Source organism: Lineus longissimus, chromosome 2 (genome assembly GCF_910592395.1).
Source record: "Lineus longissimus chromosome 2, tnLinLong1.2, whole genome shotgun sequence".
Taxonomy (NCBI): domain Eukaryota; kingdom Metazoa; phylum Nemertea; class Pilidiophora; order Heteronemertea; family Lineidae; genus Lineus; species Lineus longissimus.
Window position 1 is genome coordinate 10,510,610 of NC_088309.1, and position 20,643 is coordinate 10,531,252.

The following is a 20,643-nucleotide window of genomic DNA, read 5'->3' on the forward strand; positions in this document are numbered from 1 at the left end:
TGTCAAATCTGTCAAGTGACAGCCTGTACTAGACCTTGTGATCATTTACACTTTCAAGTGTATAACAAGCGAGTTCTGCTTTCCAGAAAAACCAGCGTCGGGCGAGAAAGTTGAAGAAACTGCTAAACTCATTGAGGTAGCCAAACCTACCGCCAAGCCAAGGATAAAGGATGAAGTGTTTGGAAGTAACGCATCCATTGACAGATTGAGCGACCGTGATATTGACCATTCGCGTGATCATGATAAGGACGATACGTCGTCTAGTTCCCGTTCGCAGAAAAAACAGAGAAAACGCCGCCAGCTGACTCGAAGGAATCTGAGCAGTGTTGCTCAAATACTGACATTCCTGAGGAGGAAGTTCTGCTATAAGATTCTGTGTGAAAATGAGCAGGTAAGAATTCAGCAGAGGCGAGGTTTTGATATCATAGAGAACATCCTTGGGACTGGCAGTTACTAATCTTAGTTCTCCTTAGTGCAGTGCTCTGGTTACAGAGTAGGAATTTGCTGTAAGAGAATGACAGTACTCTCTTTATCTAGTTAAATTCCTCTGCATAATAGACTCCATCTCGGTTAAGAGCGGTCGCATTGGACAAAGTGTAACTTCAGTATCATCGTTGTTGCTGGTCTCGCTTGAAATGATGGATGAGCTCGCGTTTGGCAGTGGTGTTGAACAAAGCTGGCATCAAAAGTGATCAGGACTTCGTCTTTTTTAAGTCTTATTTCTATCTTCTATTCAGGGCTGGCATCTGGTTGGAGACCCCATACCAGTCTCATCCCATTTTGGCGAGTCACAGCTCACCCATTATGCGCCATATCTTGCTAGGATCCTGGCAGTTATCAAGCATAGCTCGAAAATACAGCTCAACTGTATTGGGGGTGAGCAGGGGGAGGCATTCATTAAATGGCTTGAAGAGGTGAGTTTTACGAAATGTTGGTCAATTCAAGTCGGGATTGAAATCAGAAAAGTGTGATAGTTTAGTCAGGTTTAGTTAGATTTTTTTTGGGGGGGGGGGGGGCAATTAAATGATGGTAACTATTACCGTGCAGTGGAAGGTGAGTTGGCAGTGAAGAGCTTGGTTAAAATGGCAGTGAAGAGCTTGGTTAAAATGGCAGTGAAGAGCTTGGTTAAAATGGCAGTGAAGAGCTTGGTTAAAATGGCCTTAGTGATATCAGTGGTCATTTAAGTAATGAAATGCATTATTGATATTTTCAGACAACTATGAGCCACACCAGTTCGGACTTCAAAGCTGCCTTTCAGACGTTGAGAAGAGATGCCGGAAAAGCTGATCACGGGAAATCGGCAAATAATCTCGCAAGGTATCTATTCGTATGTTTTTTACCCTTTTGACCTTGCCAAAGTCACTAAGTTACTCTTTATATGAGCCAGCCATTTGATGATACTGTAGCAGAAATGATTGAAGACTATATTAGACTAACCCCATTCTTGGTTGGCCCAGTTTTTGTATAGCCATTCAAGTAAATTGTATGCTAAGAAGAAGATCCCATTCTTTGAAAGGTGACTATCATTTTGTGTGTTTTTTGGTGAAGTGGGAATGAGTTGCACCATAGCAGAAAAGGTATAAGATTTCAGAGTTCTCATGAATCTATGAAATTCTTAGGGGAAGTTACACTCTTGGAGATGACTGGACACCATACTGGTCAGTTTCCATGGTGTATTTATTATGATAACGTTTCATGTTTATTCTTCTCCCAGATGTCTGACGACCTCAGGCAAGGTGTTCTGGATGTGCAATTCCCAGCACGACAAGTCACGCATGACCGTCCTCACAGATACTGCTGCCCCAATATCTGTACCTGCAGACCATAGCGCCGCAATGGAAAATTACATGCTCAATCACATGAGGCCTCTAAAGGACTGGGAGCAGCTAGCTGAGAAGTATCTTCCCAAGGGTAAGGACACCTCCATCATCGGTCATGCATTCTAAATACAATGCTGAAAAGATATGAAGAGGATATATTTTAGTCCTATTTGTGAACAACACCTTTTGGTTCAAAATCTTAAAATCAACCGAACCCAAAGCAACCGAAATTCTTTTATTGAAATTTTTGTGAAAGTTTTAGTGTCGATTATGAGATATCAGTTTCAAGATTTCCAAGTTCTGTCTGTTTGCTTCCAGATGTGACTTACCTTAGTCCAGACAAATCCACTGAGGGGAAAGGAGAAACAGAAAAACGAGACACACAACCAGAGGTGACGGACAAGCTTCAACAGGGCACAGCCACGACGGGGAGTGGGGTGCCACTACAGGGTAAAACGACATTGGGCATCGAGGGGAAAAAGGAGGAGTCGGCCACAGGGAGTAAGAAGCCTGGGGAGTCGGTCAAAGGGAGTAGGACATCCCTGCAAGGAAAAACAGAAAGAAAGCGAAAAGAAACAGATTTAAAAGCTGCAGCAATGGGAAGTAGTGCCTCGATTCGGTCGGTAACGAAAACGGAACATCCGGTTCCAAGCAGTAGTACTGAGATCAAAGCCGAGGGGAAAGAGCGGCCAGAGTTTCATGCCAGGAGTAAGTTCAAGGCTGCGGGTTATGCTGCTCAAGCGTCAGTCAAAGCTGCAAATTATCAGAAGGGGAGCAAGGCTTGTGTAATTTTGTAAAGATCTTAGACTGTGATTTCAAAGACTGTAGAATATGCAATGGTATTTGACTATATATGAGGCCAGCAGAACTTTCTGCACTAGCAAAGTATACAAGCTTGTTGGTATTACATACACTGTTTGATGTCACCATTCAGAAAACTAAGGAGTATACTTGTGCTCTTGAACCCAGTTTGGCTTTGTAGGCTGAAGGTGAGTTACAACTGGCTTGTGAGCAGAGCTGATCAATAGAAAAACCTAGCCTGATCCAGAACACATCAGATGTTTGAGAAAATCAGCGTAAGTCATTGTGATTCTCTCCAGCAGTATAATTGGGATACTGTGTTGACGTAATTAAGCCAGTTGATGTGCGCCTGTTACACAAAAGGCCTTTTCCAGGTAAAAAAGGTATTTTGACAGTCACCTCTCAACTGGCTTTAATTAGGTCATCACAGTGTATTCTTACTTGTATTACTTGACCAGGACAAAAGAAACATTCGTTTATGTACATGTACATGCAATATCAAAATGCTTAAGGTTTTTAGTGAGATATTTATGATAGATATCATGTTTTACACTATTTACGATATATTTTGGTATTTGCAGTAGATATTTCTTTATTTGTTGCCAAGATTATATTTTTATACAGATTATTGATGTCACATTTCTCTGTGGCGTGAGTGCCAGACAGTTACAAGTTGTTTTGGTACATATCTATCTCACCAGCAATGAAAAAACTAGATGCGTGTATTTTTCTACTGAAGTCAGTGTTTTGATGATGTAACACTGTCTCGCAACAGTAAGCAATGCTCTGCCTACTAGCATTGCTGAAATCATGTAACTGTGATACCTGTTTATCCACCTTAGCGAAATTTTGGTCACTTTTGTGATAACTACCCGAAGAATGCGATCCAGTTTTCTCCGTCCATTTACAAATTTCCTTAATGTCAAATTATTTGAAAGTACACTTATTTTTGTAGTTCATATATTTCATATATCTTTTTAGTAGTTTGTTCTGTGATAAAAATGTAGCTTTTGTAGAGAAGTATGTTTATGTCATACTAGGGGCCTACAAGAGATATTAAGTTTGCAAAGATAAACGGGTCTGCATTAAGTGTTTCAGCTGGGCGCCAGGCCATTTGGCCTCTTGTTGTTGTTTGTTCGTAATGGATTTATTCATCGATGTACATCCTGTTTAATTTGTATCAAAGAAGTTGTTGAAACACTCTTTGGCTCTATGTGAAAACTGCAATAATATTGTTATAATTTCTTTTTTGCAATAATTAAGTTATAGGGCCTAAATTGATACTTTACGAGTTGCTGAATTTTTTCTGTCTTGGATTCTGAGTTGTAATCTGGTACAGTTGGATTATGAACACAGACTGTAAATGACCTCCCGGCATGTCTATAAAGGCATGTCTTCCAAGGACAATCTAAGACTCCAACATAGCATGTCTTCGAAAGGAAAACCTGAAACTCCATGTGCCCATGTCTTCCTGGGACAAGTCAAAATTCCACCCTTCCATGTCTTCAAAGAACAACCTGAGATACCATGTTCGCATGTCTTCCTAGTACAAGCCAAAATTCCACCCTTCCATGTCTTCAAAAACAACCTGAGACACCATGTTCCCGTGTCTCCCTAGGACAAGTTGAGACTCCTCCCTAGCTTGTCTTTGAAGAACAACCTGAAACACCATGTTCGCATGTCTTCCTAGGACAAGTTAAGACTCCTCCCTAGCATGTCTTTGAAGAACAACCTGAAACACCATGTTCCCGTGTCTCCCTAGGACAAGTTAAGACTCCTCCCTAGCATGTCTTTGAAGAACAACCTGAGACACCATGTTCCCGTGTCTCCCTAGGACAAGTTAAGACTCCTCCCTAGCATGTCTTTGAAGAACAACCTGAGACACCATGTTCCCGTGTCTCCCTAGGACAAGTTAAGACTCCTCCCTAGCATGTCTTTGAAGAACAACCTGAGACACCATGTTCCCGTGTCTCCCTAGGACAAGTTAAGACTCCTCCCTAGCATGTCTTTGAAGAACAACCTGAGACACCATGTTCCCGTGTCTCCCTAGGACAAGTTAAGACTCCTCCCTAGCATGTCTTTGAAGAACAACCTGAGACACCATGTTCCCGTGTCTCCCTAGGACAAGTTAAGACTCCCCCCTAGCATGTCTTTGAAGAACAACCTCAGACACCATATTCCCGTGTCTCCCTAGGACAAGTTGAGACTCCTCCCTAGCTTGTCTTTGAAGAACAACCTGAAACACCATGTTCCCGTATCTCCCTAGGACAAGTTGAGACTCCTCCCTAGCTTGTCTTTGAAGAACAACCTGAAACACCATGTTCGCATGTCTTCCTAGGTCAAGTTGAGACTCCTCCCTAGCTTGTCTTTGAAGAACAACCTGAAACACCATGTTCCTGTGTCTCCCTAGGACAAGTTAAGACTCCTCCCTAGCATGTCTTTGAAGAACCACCTGAGACACCATGTTCCCGTGTCTCCCTAGGACAAGTTAAGACTCCTCCCTAGCATGTCTTTGAAGAACAGCCTGAGACACCATGTTCCCGTGTCTCCCTAGGACAAGTTAAGACTCCTCCCTAGCATGTCTTTGAAAAACAACCTGAGACACCATGTTCCCGTGTCTCCCTAGGACAAGTTAAGACTCCTCTCTAGCATGTCTTTGAAGAACAACCTCAGACACCATGTTCCCGTGTCTCCCTAGGACAAGTTAAGACTCCTCCCTAGCTTGTCTTTGAAGAACAACCTGAGACACCATGTTCCCGTGTCTCCCTAGGACAAGTTAAGACTCCTCCCTAGCATGTCTTTGAAGAACAACCTCAGACACCATGTTCCCGTGTCTCCCTAGGACAAGTTAAGACTCCTCCCTAGCATGTCTTTGAAGAACAACCTGAGACACCATGTTCCCGTGTCTCCCTATGACAAGTTAAGACTCCTCCCTAGCATGTCTTTGAAGAACAACCTGAGACACCATGTTCCCGTGTCTCCCTAGGACAAGTTAAGACTCCTCCCTAGCATGTCTTTGAAGAACAACCTCAGACACCATGTTCCCGTGTCTCCCTAGGACAAGTTGAGACTCCTCCCTAGCATGTCTTTGAAGAACAACCTGAGACACCATGTTCCCGTGTCTCCCTAGGACAAGTTAAGACTCCTCCCTAGCATGTCTTTGAAAAACAACCTGAGACACCATGTTCCCGTGTCTCCCTAGGACCAGTTAAGACTCCTCTCTAGCATGTCTTTGAAGAACAACCTCAGACACCATGTTCCCGTGTCTCCCTAGGACAAGTTAAGACTCCTCCCTAGCATGTCTTTGAAGAACAACCTCAGACACCATGTTCCCGTGTCTCCCTAGGACAAGTTAAGACTCCTCCCTAGCATGTCTTTGAAAAACAACCTGAGACACCATGTTCCCGTGTCTCCCTATGACAAGTTGAGATTCCTCCCTAGCTTGTCTTTGAAGAACAACCTCAGACACCATGTTCCCGTGTCTCCCTAGGACAAGTTAAGACTCCTCCCTGGCATGTCTTTGAAGAACAACCTCAGACACCATGTTCCCGTGTCTCCCTAGGACAAGTTAAGACTCCTCTCTAGCATGTCTTTGAAGAACAACCTCAGACACCATGTTCCCGTGTCTCCCTAGGACAAGTTAAGACTCCTCCCTAGCATGTCTTTGAAAAACAACCTGAGACACCATGTTCGTATGTCTTCCTAGGAAAAGCCAAAATTCCTCCCTTCCATGTCTTCAAAGAACAACCTGAGACACCATGTTCGCATGTCTTCCTAGGACAAGTTAAGACTCCTCCCTAGCATGACGCGTCTTCAAAGGTCAACCTGAGCCTGATATTGGCACTTCTTCGAAGGACAATTTGAGACACCACATTGGAAGGACAACCTCAGACCTATTGTTTTCCAAGGTCAATCACTTTGGCATGTTTTTCAAGGACAGCCTCTGATTTCAAATTGGTGAGCTCTACTAGGACATCCTGAAACTCCATGTTGCCATGTTTTCAAGAGACAACCCGACACTCCATGTTGGCACATCTTCCAAGGAAAACTTTAGACTCTACGTTGGCATGTCTTCCAAGGAAAGCCTATGTCTACTAGTTGGCATGTCTGCCAAGGACAATCTGAGGTTCCACGTTGGATTGCCTTCAAAGTACAACCTGAGACTGTACATTTGCATAATTACCAAGGACAACCTGACACTCCACGTTGGCACATCTTCCAAGGACAACCTGAGACTCCATGTTTGTATGTCTTCCAAGGACAACCTGAGACGCCATGTATGTATTTATTCGAAGCACAACCTGAGACTTGTCGTTGACATGTCTTCCAATGACAACCCGAGACTTCACATTGACATGCCTCAAGGAGACTTCACATTGTCATGTCTTACAAGGACAACCTGAGACTCCATGTTGACGTGTCTTCAAAGGACAACCTGAGCCTATATTGGCACTTCTTCGAAGGACAATTTGAGATACCACATCGGAAGGACAACCTCAGACCTATTGTCTTCCAAGGGCAATCACTGTGGCAATCACTTTGGCATGTTTCTCAAGGAGAGTCTCTGATTTCAAAATTGGTGAGCTCTACTAGGACAACCTGAAACTCCATGTTGCCATGTTTTCAAGAGACAACCCGACACTCCATGTTGGCACATCTTCCAAGGAAAATCTTGGACTCTACGTTGGCATGTCGTCCAAGGAAAGTCTGTGTCTACTAGTTGCCATGTCTGCCAAGGACAATCTGAGGTTCCACGTTGGATTGCCTTCAAAGTACAACCTAAGACTGTACATATACTTACCAAAGACGACCTGACACTCCACGTTGGCACACCTTCCAAGGACAACCTTGGACTTTACGCTGACTTGTCTTCCGAGGAAAGTCTGAGACCCCTCATTCGCATGTCCAACAAGGACAACCTGAGACTCCACTTTAACATGTCTTCCATGGTCAACCTGACACTTTACTAGGCATGTCTTCCAAAGGCAAGCTGAGACTTTCACCTGAGCTGGTATTCAGAGGACAATCTGAGACACCACGCTCACATCTCTTCCAAGGACAACCTGAAGCTCCATGTTGGCATGTCTTCAAAGGACAACCTGAGACTCCATGGTGCACACACTGGTCACCAAATTGATGGTGAAAATCACCATTGCTGATTGGCGAAGAAGAGTAGACTCTCATTAAGTCTTCAGTGTGGGGTCCTCATTGCAGCTAAGAGTTTCATCCTCAAGAAGGAAAATGATGGATCACTTAAATGACTTGTAATATATTTATTCAATTAAACAGCTTCTTCTATTATTGCATACAGACAGGCATTGTAGGTTTTTTACTTAAGGTCTGGTAATTGATTCAGAACCACATTACATTAGTCACCAATGTTGTTCTTTTCAATGTAATATTGAAATAAGAGGTACAGAATGGGCAAGGACAATAACCTATGAATACTTTGCCAGGACTGATAAATGTGTCCAGTCAGCAGTTTATGTTTATAACGGACAATAAAAGAACACAGAATAAGGAAAGACATCACATTGCACCTAATAAACTTATATTTTTGGGTGGCAATATCATTTTTGGACGGCAGAATTAACTGTGATGACCCCAAAGAAAATTGCATTTGGAGACGTTATAACTAGTGACCTCTTGTTTGGCAAGAACAGCTTTTCTTTTAAATATAACAGCCCAATCACATCCCTCTACTGAGTCAGCACATACATGAATATTACACCGAGTTTACTTGATTATCATACAAGACAAGAGATCCATATAATTACTACTCCACACGTTATCATTTAAAGATGCTCTATCATTTGAGAGACACACTTTTTGAATGAGTCTCTCCCTGACCGATGATACATTATTTTGATTCCTTATCATTTCCAAACCTAGATTCGTTTTGAAACTTACAGTTGTGATCTAATTACAACAATAAATATATCACATTTCCTTCATATATGTACAGTAGAACCTCCCTTAGCAGACACCTCTGCCAGGCGGACACCTCTACAATACGGACACGTCCGGCCAGTCCCGATTTTTTCTAAGTCATTTCCAATAACAAAAACCTCTCTATTCCGAATTGCGGACAGGGCGATGGCCAATTTTTGGTCCAATTCCCTCCCAATTACGGACAGTAGTGCCTCTAGCTAAATGCAATAGAGAACATGATAACATCTTGTTGTGGACTGCTAAAGGAAGACTAGAGGTCTATTCACACAAAAAAATACATAACACTAGGACATAGAGATGGTCAAGTATAGATTAATCCATACTTTAAGCCATACTTGATATGATGGGCAATGCAGACCTCAGTGTTGACCAAAGGTACCACCATATTGGCAAGAACATGAAATCCATAAGCAATTAAAGTTAAAGTTAAAGTTTAGGGTTTATAGTCTGATATCAGCTATGATATAGGTTATCATCCGACTTTCAGTCTAACCCCGGTCTGTCCTGAAACCTTTCAGTAGACCACAGATGAGCTGCTCAACCAGCGCTATAATCTGTGCATTTCTGACCGGTACCCATTTATACACCTGGGTGCAGAGAGGCAAGTAAGACGGAGAGACCAGCCTACAGTATCACGCCGACAGTGGGGATCGAACCCGGGACCTCTTGACCGCTGGTCGAGAGTCCAAGCCACTACACCACAGCGGCTCCTCAGAACTCATTCAAAATGAAGTGAATGCGAATTTCAACGGTGGGAGTCTGTCTCTGGAAAACAAAGAACTGACTTCCACCCTTGAATTGACCCTCTTTTCGTTTTGAAGGAGTTCTAATTGCTCTATGATTTCAAGTTCTAGCCAAAATGGTGGTCCCTATGGTTAACCTTTAATAGGAAGACAATATAAGTGTGATTGCAGGGACATGGTGTAAAGGGTGTATCAATGAAAATACAGCCACACTGCCCTGATTACATCAATGTTCTACCTTTGTTATACATGTAATTCGAGATATTTTAGAGCCATAACTGGCATCACAACAGACGTATAATATTAGAAAATACATATTCTACACATATGATAATGATTATCTACCAAAGGCTTATATCACAATTGAAAGTATGTCATGATTAGAGACTTATTGTACATGATATGTCACACCTTAAAAGGACCAACATTCAATTCATGCTTAAATGTTTTATTACAGCGACTGGCGATATTGTTTGATATCAATCGAATTGCAAACTTACGTTTTATTTGAGCTTTAACCAATATTGTGCTTATCTGAGACAAGACCACAATTGATTTTTTAAGCCTTTTAGCAGTTAAATTGTCAATGTTTGACCGCGACGCATCAAATACTGCGTGGGGTTGTGAATCTGAAATTTTGATATGATATTCCGGACAGTCGGGCAAGTAAATGGTGAAAAATAAACTGGTAGTTGACCACGGAAATTTTTTGGTAATCGACAAATTAGACAGACTTTGATATTTCCACTCTTTTCAGCCAACTGGCAGAAAAAACTCAAAACACGCCACCTATTACCCAATTAGCAAAATTCGAAATTAATTTTTTCATCAAATAATTTCTTTATATCTGTAGACTTGCCACAGCAAATATTTTTTCAATACCTCTCCAAATATGTACTTGAGAGTTAAAAACATGCACTCGTCTAATTGATAGGCCTCGACCCTCCAACCTATGAATATTCATTAGTGGTCTTGTCTTATCTACTGAGAGTACATGTAACTTGTACAAGCACCAGATAAGCACGGAAGACGTAATATTGAACAGGAGAGGTAACGAATACATAACACGCTGCATGACTCGTACTTCCAGTCAACAGGACGCAAATACGAGGGTAAATATCACACAATACAGCAAAATACAAACCTGAATATTTTCATAGTTTTGTCGTTGTTCTGGATTCATAAAATTTAAAGATACCAAGGCCATCACTTGCCCAGACACAAAGTGTATGAACAACACCCTGAGTACTTTACAATCAACATTCATGTACATGTACAACACCAAATATAGATGAGTTTGATCATTATTCACATGAATTATTAACCTAATGTGAGTGAGGTAGATGAAGAGGTGAATGTTTGCCAATTATTATTAGATGAGATTCATTATATTAAAATTACATGTGTATAACGATAGCATGGATCAAAAGAAACTATCACTTACAAATCCAAATAAAAATAAAAATTTACAAAGATTTTGTCAGCAAATAACAGCAGTGCGTGAAATGGAAGTACAGAGTTGAGATCAACTGATTGGTTTACACAACTAATACTAACAGAGTGCTGGCCTGATTTTCGAACTCTTGATTGTTCAAAAGAAGTCAAGTCCCTAAGCTGGCATTCAAACATTAACTTGCTGTTGTTTCTTTCGGTTAAGCCCAGTTAACTTGAACTCAGAGGTCAAGTTCGTGCCTAACTTGTTTCGAATGGGGCACTTGGTTTGATCAGTAGTTTCAAAAGAGTTTCAGCTACTCAACTCGGGGCAGAGGGAATGTTTAGCTCCTTGTTTTCATATGATATGACAGGCCTTGCTCGGTGTAGCAGCTGCTGTTTTTCTCTCCTCACCCTGGGTGGGTACAGTCACTGTTTCTGCTGCAATAGCAGCCGACAGGGACCTCCTGCTTGCCTGGGAAGTAACTGACCGTGGTGTCTGATGGACTGATGGACTGTTTACAGAATCATTTGAAAGGCTCCGGGAAACTCTTGAGGATGTCGAAGGCCTCCTGGAAGAATTGGATGCAACTGATGTCCTCCTGGCTGGAGCAGGGGAATCTTGTTGCGAAGTCTGAGACCCAGAAGATGCTGGTCGTTCAGAAGGTACTGGTTTCTCAGTTTCTTGGTCTTGCTTTGGTTTCGACTGACCAAAACTGAATGGTTGAGATTGCCCTGGTTGTTCCTCATACATCGGCTTCTCATTTAACTCTGACTGACCTGGACTTTGTTCAACAGGTTTTGGGTCTTCAGACAGTGATTGTTCAGCAGGCATTGGTTGCTCAGCAGACTTTGGTTGCTCAGCAGACTTCGGTTGTTCAGCAGGCTTTGGTTGCTCAGCAGGCTTTGGCTGTTCAGCAGGCTTTAGCTGTTCTGGGGGCAATGAAGCTGCCACATCATCACTCTCAGGTGTGGCAACTTTAACCCTCTTTGGCTTTGGATTTGCTATCACTGAAAATAAACATGTCAGTGGTTTATAGGTTTGATAAGGATCACATCGCGTGTGACCTCTGAACAAGGCACTTAGCTTCATCTGCCCCATCCTATGAGACAGTAAACCACACGAAACACAGGTTGCTTGAGATGGACTCTTTCTAAATGGCCAAAGTGACTGAACCATGACCCAAATTGATGCCAAACACTAGTTGCACACAACAGATTCTTGCAAGATTGACAGCATAAGAAGAATTTCAGTAAGAACCCTGTCCTGAGAGGTCTGATTCAAGGGAAATGACCAATTTGGGTCCACTGAAGCAGGTTCCACTGTAAGCTATCTACCACAGATCTAAACCTCCCCTTCGCTTTCCTCAGTAATACAAAATGGGCATCGTCCGTAAATATCTCTACACTTACTTTCAGCCATCACCACTTCTGCCTCCTTCTCCCATTCATCCAATGGTTTCAAATTCTCGAGCATGAAACTGTCCATCACAGCATCTGTGGGTGCATGGGTGATTGTCGCATCGAAGTTGGATAAGATTGTCATTCGTGAACCAGACTGACTTTGATGAGTCTTGCACAACCAGAACACTTTACCACTAGCTAAATGGCATCTGAAAAGATGAGATGCGAAAAAATTACAGGAGCACTTCAGGCGAGGACAGTGTATCAGTCAAATTTGGCAACAAATGATTATTTGTTTGTGTATATTCCGAAGTTCCCCTCGAGCCATGCACATTTGTCAGGGGGCTTCCAAGCCGGCAAAGTGGCACTGAACATGAGGAAACAAGCCCTGTAAAATATTTAGTCGCCCTCCAACTTCAAGCACCCCGCTGATACTACACACAGTGATGATCGGCATATTTACCTTATCTACCTGATGGCCAGTGTAATCAGTGAAAACACTTGGGCTGATGAAGCAAAATTAGAAGTAATTTGGTCGACTACAAGGCAACCAGGATGTGATAGCAAGATCGGTTATGTAACAACATATGTTGACCTCAGCCTTTGGACGGGCAACTCAGCAGGAGGTTACCTGGCTCAGATAAGCTGAGAGCTAAAGTCAATAAACTATTCCTCAGAAACTCTCCCCTCATCAAATATCCATCCCCCCCCCCCTGGCATCTAAGGCATTTTCCATTAGTTGGTGGGGAATGGTTAGGAGATAATTTTTACAGGGCTGTTTTCCTCATGAGAAGCAGTCAGAAGTGGTCTTACCTAGCTAACCCTCCCAATGTCTTCCCAGTGTCGGCCTCTAGACAGGCCTTCCTCAGTTCCTGATAAGCTTCCTTGACATCACCACCCTCCTCTGTAGTCTTACCGCCATGCTGAAATAAACAAAGAAAAGACAATTAGCAGAGCTGAATTTTTTTTGACACCCAGTAATTTCTTTCTTATGCAGAATGTGAGAAAATGCAAAGCTTAATTTCAACAGACCACCAGTGTTGCAAGGGTACTGACATCCCATCAGGCGGCATTGATTTTCATTAAAGTATGCATCAAAATGATGTCAAAATCAGGTAAAATTCATGTCAATTCTCTGTCACAACAATACCCAAGTGACAGTAAGGGCCACAAAGCAGTGGCTGTAGTTTTCCTGGTACCCTATCGGGTAGATTATATTGTGTTTCTAACAAAATATCCTCATAGGGTAAAGGTGTGAGAATGAATACCCCAGTGACAGTCAGGGCCACAAAGCAGTGGCTGTAGTTTTCCTGGTACCCTATTGGGTAGATTATATTGTTTTTCTAACAAAATATCCTCATAGGGTAAAGGTGTGAGAATGAATACCCCAGTGACAGTCAGGGCCACAGAGCAGTGGCCGTAGTTTTCCTGGTACCCTATCGGGTAGATTATATTGTGTTTCTAACAAAATATCCTCATAGGGTAAAGGTGTGAGAATGAATACCACACAGTCAGGGCCACAGAGCAGTGGCTTTAGTTTTCCTGGTACCCTATCGGGTAGATTATATTGTTTTTCTAACAAAATATCCTCATAGGGTAAAGGTGTGAGAATGAATACCCCAGTGACAGTCAGGGCCACAAAGCAGTGGCTGTAGTTTTCCTGGTACCCTATTGGGTAGATTATATTGTTTTTCTAACAAAATATCCTCATAGGGTAAAGGTGTGAGAATGAATACCCCAGTGACAGTCAGGGCCACAGAGCAGTGGCTGTAGTTTTCCTGGTACCCTTTCAGGTAGATTATATTGTTTTTCTAACAAAATATCCTCATAGGGTAAAGGTGTGAGAATGAATGAGACTCACTTCCTCTAACCACCGTATGTACTTGTCTCCCTGGACACCACCGATGCAGTTCAGTTGGATCTTAGGGCTGTGTCTAACCACCGCCATGACCCTGGCAAGGTACGGAGCACACTTGATCACCTTCTGGTTCCAACCTGGAGGAGCAGGAATCGCGTCTCCTTCGATATGCCAACCCTGAAACAAATGACAACAATAATTATCCAATAAGAAAAAGGGGTAAAATGATGGGATTTCAAGAATCATGATTCGACTAGAAACTCACATTATGACACTGCCATCAAACCACCACTGCAGAAGTATCTCTCAAGAACAAGCTGAAGTTGAGTTGACCAGTGACTCCATCTTCGTCCGGAGGTAGAGTCAACAACAAACTACTAATGTTTCTCATTTGGTGTGGTTATTTGCTTAAACTGGCAATTAGACACCACGTACGAGGAGTCCTGGTATTACATCTCATTCCAATGACAAAGCAACTTAGGGTTGACCGTGTGTCTTGCCCAAGGCCTAAAAGACGAAACAGTGGTTATCCTTCCGTGAGTTGAACCGCCGACCTCCTGATTATGAGCCCAGAGCTCTTATCACTACGCCATGACTGGTCTCCCATCTTTAGCACTTCAAGGTGATAGATCAGGAAAGAATAGAAGAAGCTTTTACACTAACCTGTTCGCATTCACAGAGAATCTTAAAGCATAAATTGCGATGTAGGAACGGAGCTGCACTCATCATCAGACTAGTCTGCCTTCGCACAAGTTTCGGCCTCTCTGTTGATACCTCTTTTTTGGAGTCACCTAGCAATGCATAAATGATCATAATATTTTGAAGGTCAAAGATTCTCTGGTGATGCATCAGTTTGCCAAAAAAACAAATTTGTCGACCCAGGGGAAGCAACAACTAGAGTAGAGCGCAACAATATCATAAGTTAGATATAAATTCAAGTTGGTCCAAATGAGTATGGACTTCAATAGACAACAAATTGAGAATAAATGGGATGTTTCGTATTCTAGACTCTCTCTTCAAACAGACTTGAACAGAAGTAAACAAGAACTCTGTTCACATCATGTAGCCTAATAACAGTTCCAAAGCGAGATGAAACTTCAGAGCATGATACCCACCCTCTTCATTCTCCTCGGACTCTCGCTCGGCAAAATCAACAATGATCAGTCGTGGATATGGCTGCAGCTCGTACACATCTGCATACGACGTGAGCTGGCGAAGGAATTTCCTCTGCGCGAGTTCATACAACTCCTGATAGGACGTCTTCTGGTGTTGGTTCTTTGCGTCATCTCTTGCCTTTTTCTTTCTGGCGGCCTCACGCGGGTCTCTCGACCTGATATGACTCTTGACGAATTGCAACACTTTATCCGCGGCCGACTCGTTACGATCCTGAAAGCTGACCTGAAGATACTGCAAGGACAGCATTCCGATCTGAAAAAGTGAACAAAATTGTTGAAGTTTTCGAGTCGAGGCTCATCCAGTGTCACTGGGTTTTGAAATGGCAGTGGCACAAACTACAGTAGAACCTCTCTATTATTAAAGGACACCCTCGGGATTGACAAATGCTGCTCTTAACAGAGAGGTGTCCTGATTAGAGAGGTCAAATTAAATGGAAAGTACCAATTTGGGACCAAAACTAGTGCCCTTAATAGAGAGGTGTCCGCTAAGGGAGGTTTCACTGTACTGCCAAGTGCAAATGTAAGAGGAAGGGTGAGAGAAAACGATGAATGATATATTCTTCTCACCTCCGATGACCTCCATCGATGTCCTGTCCCATAAACAGCAATGATGATAGGCAGGTTCAGGGCCTTGGCTGCAAATCTGAACTCCATCTGACAGTTCAGGGAATCTGCATATTCATCGGAGACGCATGCTATCATCATCTTGGCATCTCGGAGACCTTCTGCTATGTCTTCAAACAAGCCACTCTGAAGAAACAAGTTTATGATAAACATTGACGAGTGTTTATTTTGATAATAACTGGATTACGATCAATACGAGACTCAAGATGTCGTGTAAAATAAATTCATGGAAATTGAATTTGGAACGCTGTGGCATACTGGTCAAGGTGCTTCACTCATAAACCAAGAATTTTAGGTTTGTAGCCCAGTGAGGTTGCTGCTTTGTCCTTCACAGGTTGAGCTCTAGTGATGTACAAGCACCCCCTTGATACTCCAGAGAGCCTCTGTGGAGACCCAGTACCAATGACACGGACAGTTCTTGTAAAGACCTTTGAGACCTAGGTCAGGATAGAACATTATGCCGTTGCCTTTACCTTTCCAGCCCTTTCTATATCCAGCCACGTCTTGACTCCGTTCTCCTCCAGGTAATCTTTCAGGTCTCTCGGGTCGCCATAACCAATGGCTCCTGGTACACTCCTGCAAGAAAGGTTTCCGCCCAATTAACCCTTTTTGTTCTGTTGTGGTCTCCATCAGCCATTTTTCAATAGCTCTTAGTCCTAAGGCAGTCTGATGACCTGTTATTTCTGAAGCCTGCAATCTTAATCTTTTACCATTTTAAGCACCAAGGCATTGCAGCAGGGCAGATTATTAATGTATATAGAATGGACTTCTACTTCTACTGGGCTCGGATAGTTTTGACAACAGTTGTGCATGGGACATTAATACTATCAACTAAACATTAGAATGGTAAGGAAGAAGCACCTATAGCCCAAATATCATCCTTGCCACCTGCTTTGTCAGCGATTAGTTTGTCCCACACACCTTCATTAGTTGTACTTAGATTTGTTTACCTTTGTCCAAGATCGACAGCTCTCTGAGAATTGCCCCAACAATAGCTGATGAAGCATTCTGGTTTATCATCAGTCTCCACGAGTCCCAAGGTGCGGTCATTCAGAACCTTGAGAAGTTCCTGAGATTTAACCTCGAAGTGTTGTACACGCTGCAGGTTTACATAGACCTGGAATTTGAAGTGAATTGGATTTATGCCGCAGGAGAATGCTGTGGTGGACTACGAGAATTCAAAGAAAATCCTGAAAAAATTGTACGATCTGTAACCATATCAGAAAATTACTATCACTGATGAGATGTCTGCTTGATCAATTAAACATGAAGAGTGGAGAGGAGGAAGAACGGCCAACTTTCTTTTCCAAAAGAAAAGGAAATCTTCCTCATGAAGGACTTCTGCATGGTAGTTACTGAGAATTCAAACATTCAACAAACACTTTTACACCAATTCCAGGCTCCCATCATTACCATTGTCAAAATCAAAAATAATTTCAGTCGTCTGCTATCTGACAACTCACCTCATCTGCTACCAGCATTCCAAGGGCACTATGTTTCCAATCATGGCCCGTCGATGGCCCGACTGTCACCAACTGAATCGGCTTCTTGAGGACTGTGCGTGCAAACTTGAACATGTTACAACATGTTTGGTCATTTATGTAATTATTTGACATCATGACGAGGAAGATTTTGGCATCCCTGAGTGCGAGGACTCTCTCTTCAAGGATGTCTTTGGTAGAGTAATCTTCGAACCAGCTAGAAGAAAATTTCAAATTTATTCATACTTCAGTGACCAAAACAAATCATGTAAAACATCCAATTCAGTTTATGCATCATGTTTCCCTCCATTTTAAACAATCACTGCAAACTCCAACAGTGAAACTGGTAATAAAACACTTCATTAATCTTTTATTCCTTTGACAAAATTTATAATGTTCTTGCGTAATTGTCTTTTTCCTGATGTGAATTTTCATTTGGTCAATGATGCCACCTCATGATACTAACCATCTGTATCCACCAGCCTCTAAAGAATCCTTGATCTTCTTTGGCTCGACCATCGTCTGTCCGTCAATCGGAATGTCCGCTTTGCAGTATGATATGAATATATCGGCACTCAGTTGCTCCCTGAGGTCAACCAGACTCCTCACTGTGTTCTGCAGGTGAAGGTCGTAGTCTTGACTGTCATCAGGTGGACAGATACCTTGGAAATAACAAGCAAATCATCAGTGTCTTGTGTCAAATCAAAGGACGGAAAAATATCAAAGTTGGTTAAGGTCTTAGGCTAATAATCTGGGCCCAGTAGCTGAATCCTCTTCAGACAAACGCCAGCCTTGGCTCAAATGAACATTATTTCCTTCAGTAAATTCCATTTACAATAGCAGTGTTAGGACTTAATGCCAACATTGACTGCTGATGCCGCTTGAGAAATCAGGCCATGAATATTGGTGAATTGATCCAATAAGCCAAAGTCCTTTCGTCCTGTTCAAGTCCACCAAATAGTGTAAACATCCTAACTTTCATTGTCATATACATTTGCGAAAACATTTCTAGACTTTTACTTCGATTTACCGCTATTAGTATTACCACAAATTGATGCATTTTGCAACGAAAAGATGATCGAGCACTGAAGGGGTTAATCTAAGGCTTAACCCTTTAACTCACCATTGAGATCAGCAATAGATATAATGTGGAAGTTCTCGACACATTGCAGGAATGGTGCCTTCAAGCCTGTAGCTCGTCTGATCGTCGAACCATTGAACATGAAAGGTTTGTTACCAACCTGAAACACGAAATGAAGCATAAACAAATCATCCATGGGAGCAGACGTCATACAGGGAGACAAGGTAATCAATCCTCCCCAACCAATATAGACTTAGTGGACGTATTATTACAAATCAACAAGAAAGTATGGCATTCTCTTTGAAATCACAGTCCTCAAAATAGCCAATTTATTTTTAATAAGTCAGATTCAGAATTCTGTGGTGCCCATCAGGTTGAGGCTGGCGATTTCATTGATTTTTTCACTTCGACTTACTGTCATTTTTAATGTAACTTACAGTAACCCTCACATAGAGTGAAATAGGCTATAAACTGCATGTTAGCAAGAGTTCAACTTACCTTAAGACATTCAGGGCAGGGTACCCTAAAGTCATATTGAACCCCCTGGAATGATTCCTGTATGAGGGTCTCAAACACTTCATGGATCATGAACAAGATGTTCTCAGGACGCGGACCCTGACACTTCACCATCAGTTTGCTATCCCTAGTCTGGGTGACCAGGGCGACATGGCCGTTCTTCTTGAGCAAGGATCCCCTCTTCCAGATCACGGAGCTATCAGAGTACTCGTACAAGCGAACCTATAATGAAAAATTTGATCAAAAGTATTATTGAATTCAACTAGGATTAGGTTATCTCAGTCACAAATATTAGGAAGTGTTGCCTGCATGATGACATTACGTGTGGTATATTTTCCGGGAAGTAGACCTCTTGTACTGTTAATTACAGTGGAACCTCCCTTAACGGACACCTCTCTATTAAGGACAACCTCTCTATTAACGACACTAGTTTGGGTCCCAAATTGGCTGTTTCCATTCAATTTGACCTCTCTAATCAGGACATCTCACTATTAAGGACAGCACGTGTCAGTCCCGAGGGTGTCCTTAATACAGAGGATCTACTGTAGTTTAAAGAGTTAGTCAAAACTTCAACTTACCTGGCCCCTGTTAAACAAGCCAACAGGAAGATAAGCAAACTCATACTCCATTTTGGTTTCTCGACTTCCTTCTACCACCTTGGGCCAGTTAATCTGAAAGAGTCAAGTTTTCTTTCCATAATCTACCCCAAAAACCAATAAAAAGCATAACTTTGCGAGTAAAATTTTGATTCCCTGCTTCTTTGGTCAAAACCACTTCAGCATCCTACCCAAGAAACACAAACACAATTCGTGACCCGTCACAGCAAAACCAGGCGCATGTTGCACAGAAGATGAGCCTAAATCACACCAGGAGATAATGGAAGGAATTGATGTGCTCATATTTCACAAAAGGCAGACAATAGAGAAATGAACAAACAGTCCGTCTCAACCTGCCAAGCTCAGAGCAACATGCGCCTGGTTTTGTTGTGAGGGGTCACATTTTACAAAATATAGAACCTACCTCAGGTTCTTTCTCTGGTAGTAAGCATGGCACAAGGTTCATCGCTTCGTCAGGTAGAGGGAAGGTGAGGTCAAACTCCTCCGTCAGTCTCAGCAACCACTCGTGCAGCTCGCTGGGGAAATCCCGCCAGATGTTGCCAATGTCCTTGTGCTTCAAGCGACCATTCTGGAGAAGAACAAACTTTGATGAAATCCTCTGAAGATGTATGAGAAGCCATAACATGACAAACTTCTTCAGACTTTTTCCTTGGCGCTTTGGTTTCATCCTACTTTTCTTTAAACTGAAAATTGGTTAACATCAGCTTAGTACTATACTTCCTGGTCCCTTTTTTCATCATTAGATGGATACCTGCTGACGTCACGTTCGATTTGTAAAAATCATGCGAGCACACTTTCGTATCTCTTCAACATGGTTTTCATGAAGAAAAGTTGCGACAAACCGCGTCCTGTTGAAATTTCTCTTGATGACATATTGGTGCTTAACTGATGACATACGACTGTTATTGTGACAAAATCGTATCCAAGTTTTATTGCAAAATATCATGCAAGTCATGAGATAGGGGAGAAAAACTCCTCATGTCCAAGTGAAACCAACAACAATCGTGGACATGGATATTGTTATGTCATGCCATCCCCTCTGCTGAGATACCAGTATGCACGCGCAGCCGACGGTAATGACGTCAGAATGACGTCATTTTGTAAACAAAGATATCCATCTTTAGTGCCCAATGACTATGA

At 42.3% G+C, this 20,643-nt stretch overlaps 2 protein-coding genes across 2 annotated transcripts in view; one reads left to right on the plus strand and one right to left on the minus strand.

Annotated features, from left to right (window-relative positions):
* The window catches only part of LOC135482601 (uncharacterized), a 29,502-nt gene extending 25,598 nt beyond the window's left edge, over positions 1 to 3,904 (plus strand). Inside the window, exons 50-54 of the mRNA XM_064762780.1 lie at positions 87 to 391; positions 738 to 914; positions 1,214 to 1,317; positions 1,715 to 1,911; positions 2,139 to 3,904. Coding sequence (XP_064618850.1) covers positions 87 to 391; positions 738 to 914; positions 1,214 to 1,317; positions 1,715 to 1,911; positions 2,139 to 2,617 — 1,262 coding nt within the window. The 3' untranslated portion in view covers positions 2,618 to 3,904. The remainder of the gene's footprint in view (positions 1 to 86; positions 392 to 737; positions 915 to 1,213; positions 1,318 to 1,714; positions 1,912 to 2,138) is intronic.
* A 3,970-nt stretch (positions 3,905 to 7,874) lies between these two features.
* LOC135482602 (uncharacterized) overlaps positions 7,875 to 20,643 on the minus strand; it is a 34,530-nt gene continuing 21,761 nt past the window's right edge. The window contains exons 38-52 of the mRNA XM_064762781.1: positions 19,907 to 20,071; positions 19,465 to 19,557; positions 18,869 to 19,108; positions 18,413 to 18,530; positions 17,756 to 17,951; positions 17,272 to 17,506; positions 16,759 to 16,925; positions 16,282 to 16,384; positions 15,752 to 15,934; positions 15,125 to 15,437; positions 14,673 to 14,800; positions 14,013 to 14,186; positions 12,965 to 13,074; positions 12,161 to 12,360; positions 7,875 to 11,758 (exon numbers count right to left, since the gene is read on the minus strand). Of these exons, the coding sequence (XP_064618851.1) occupies positions 11,106 to 11,758; positions 12,161 to 12,360; positions 12,965 to 13,074; positions 14,013 to 14,186; positions 14,673 to 14,800; positions 15,125 to 15,437; positions 15,752 to 15,934; positions 16,282 to 16,384; positions 16,759 to 16,925; positions 17,272 to 17,506; positions 17,756 to 17,951; positions 18,413 to 18,530; positions 18,869 to 19,108; positions 19,465 to 19,557; positions 19,907 to 20,071 (3,078 nt within the window). The 3' untranslated portion in view covers positions 7,875 to 11,105. The remainder of the gene's footprint in view (positions 11,759 to 12,160; positions 12,361 to 12,964; positions 13,075 to 14,012; positions 14,187 to 14,672; positions 14,801 to 15,124; positions 15,438 to 15,751; positions 15,935 to 16,281; positions 16,385 to 16,758; positions 16,926 to 17,271; positions 17,507 to 17,755; positions 17,952 to 18,412; positions 18,531 to 18,868; positions 19,109 to 19,464; positions 19,558 to 19,906; positions 20,072 to 20,643) is intronic.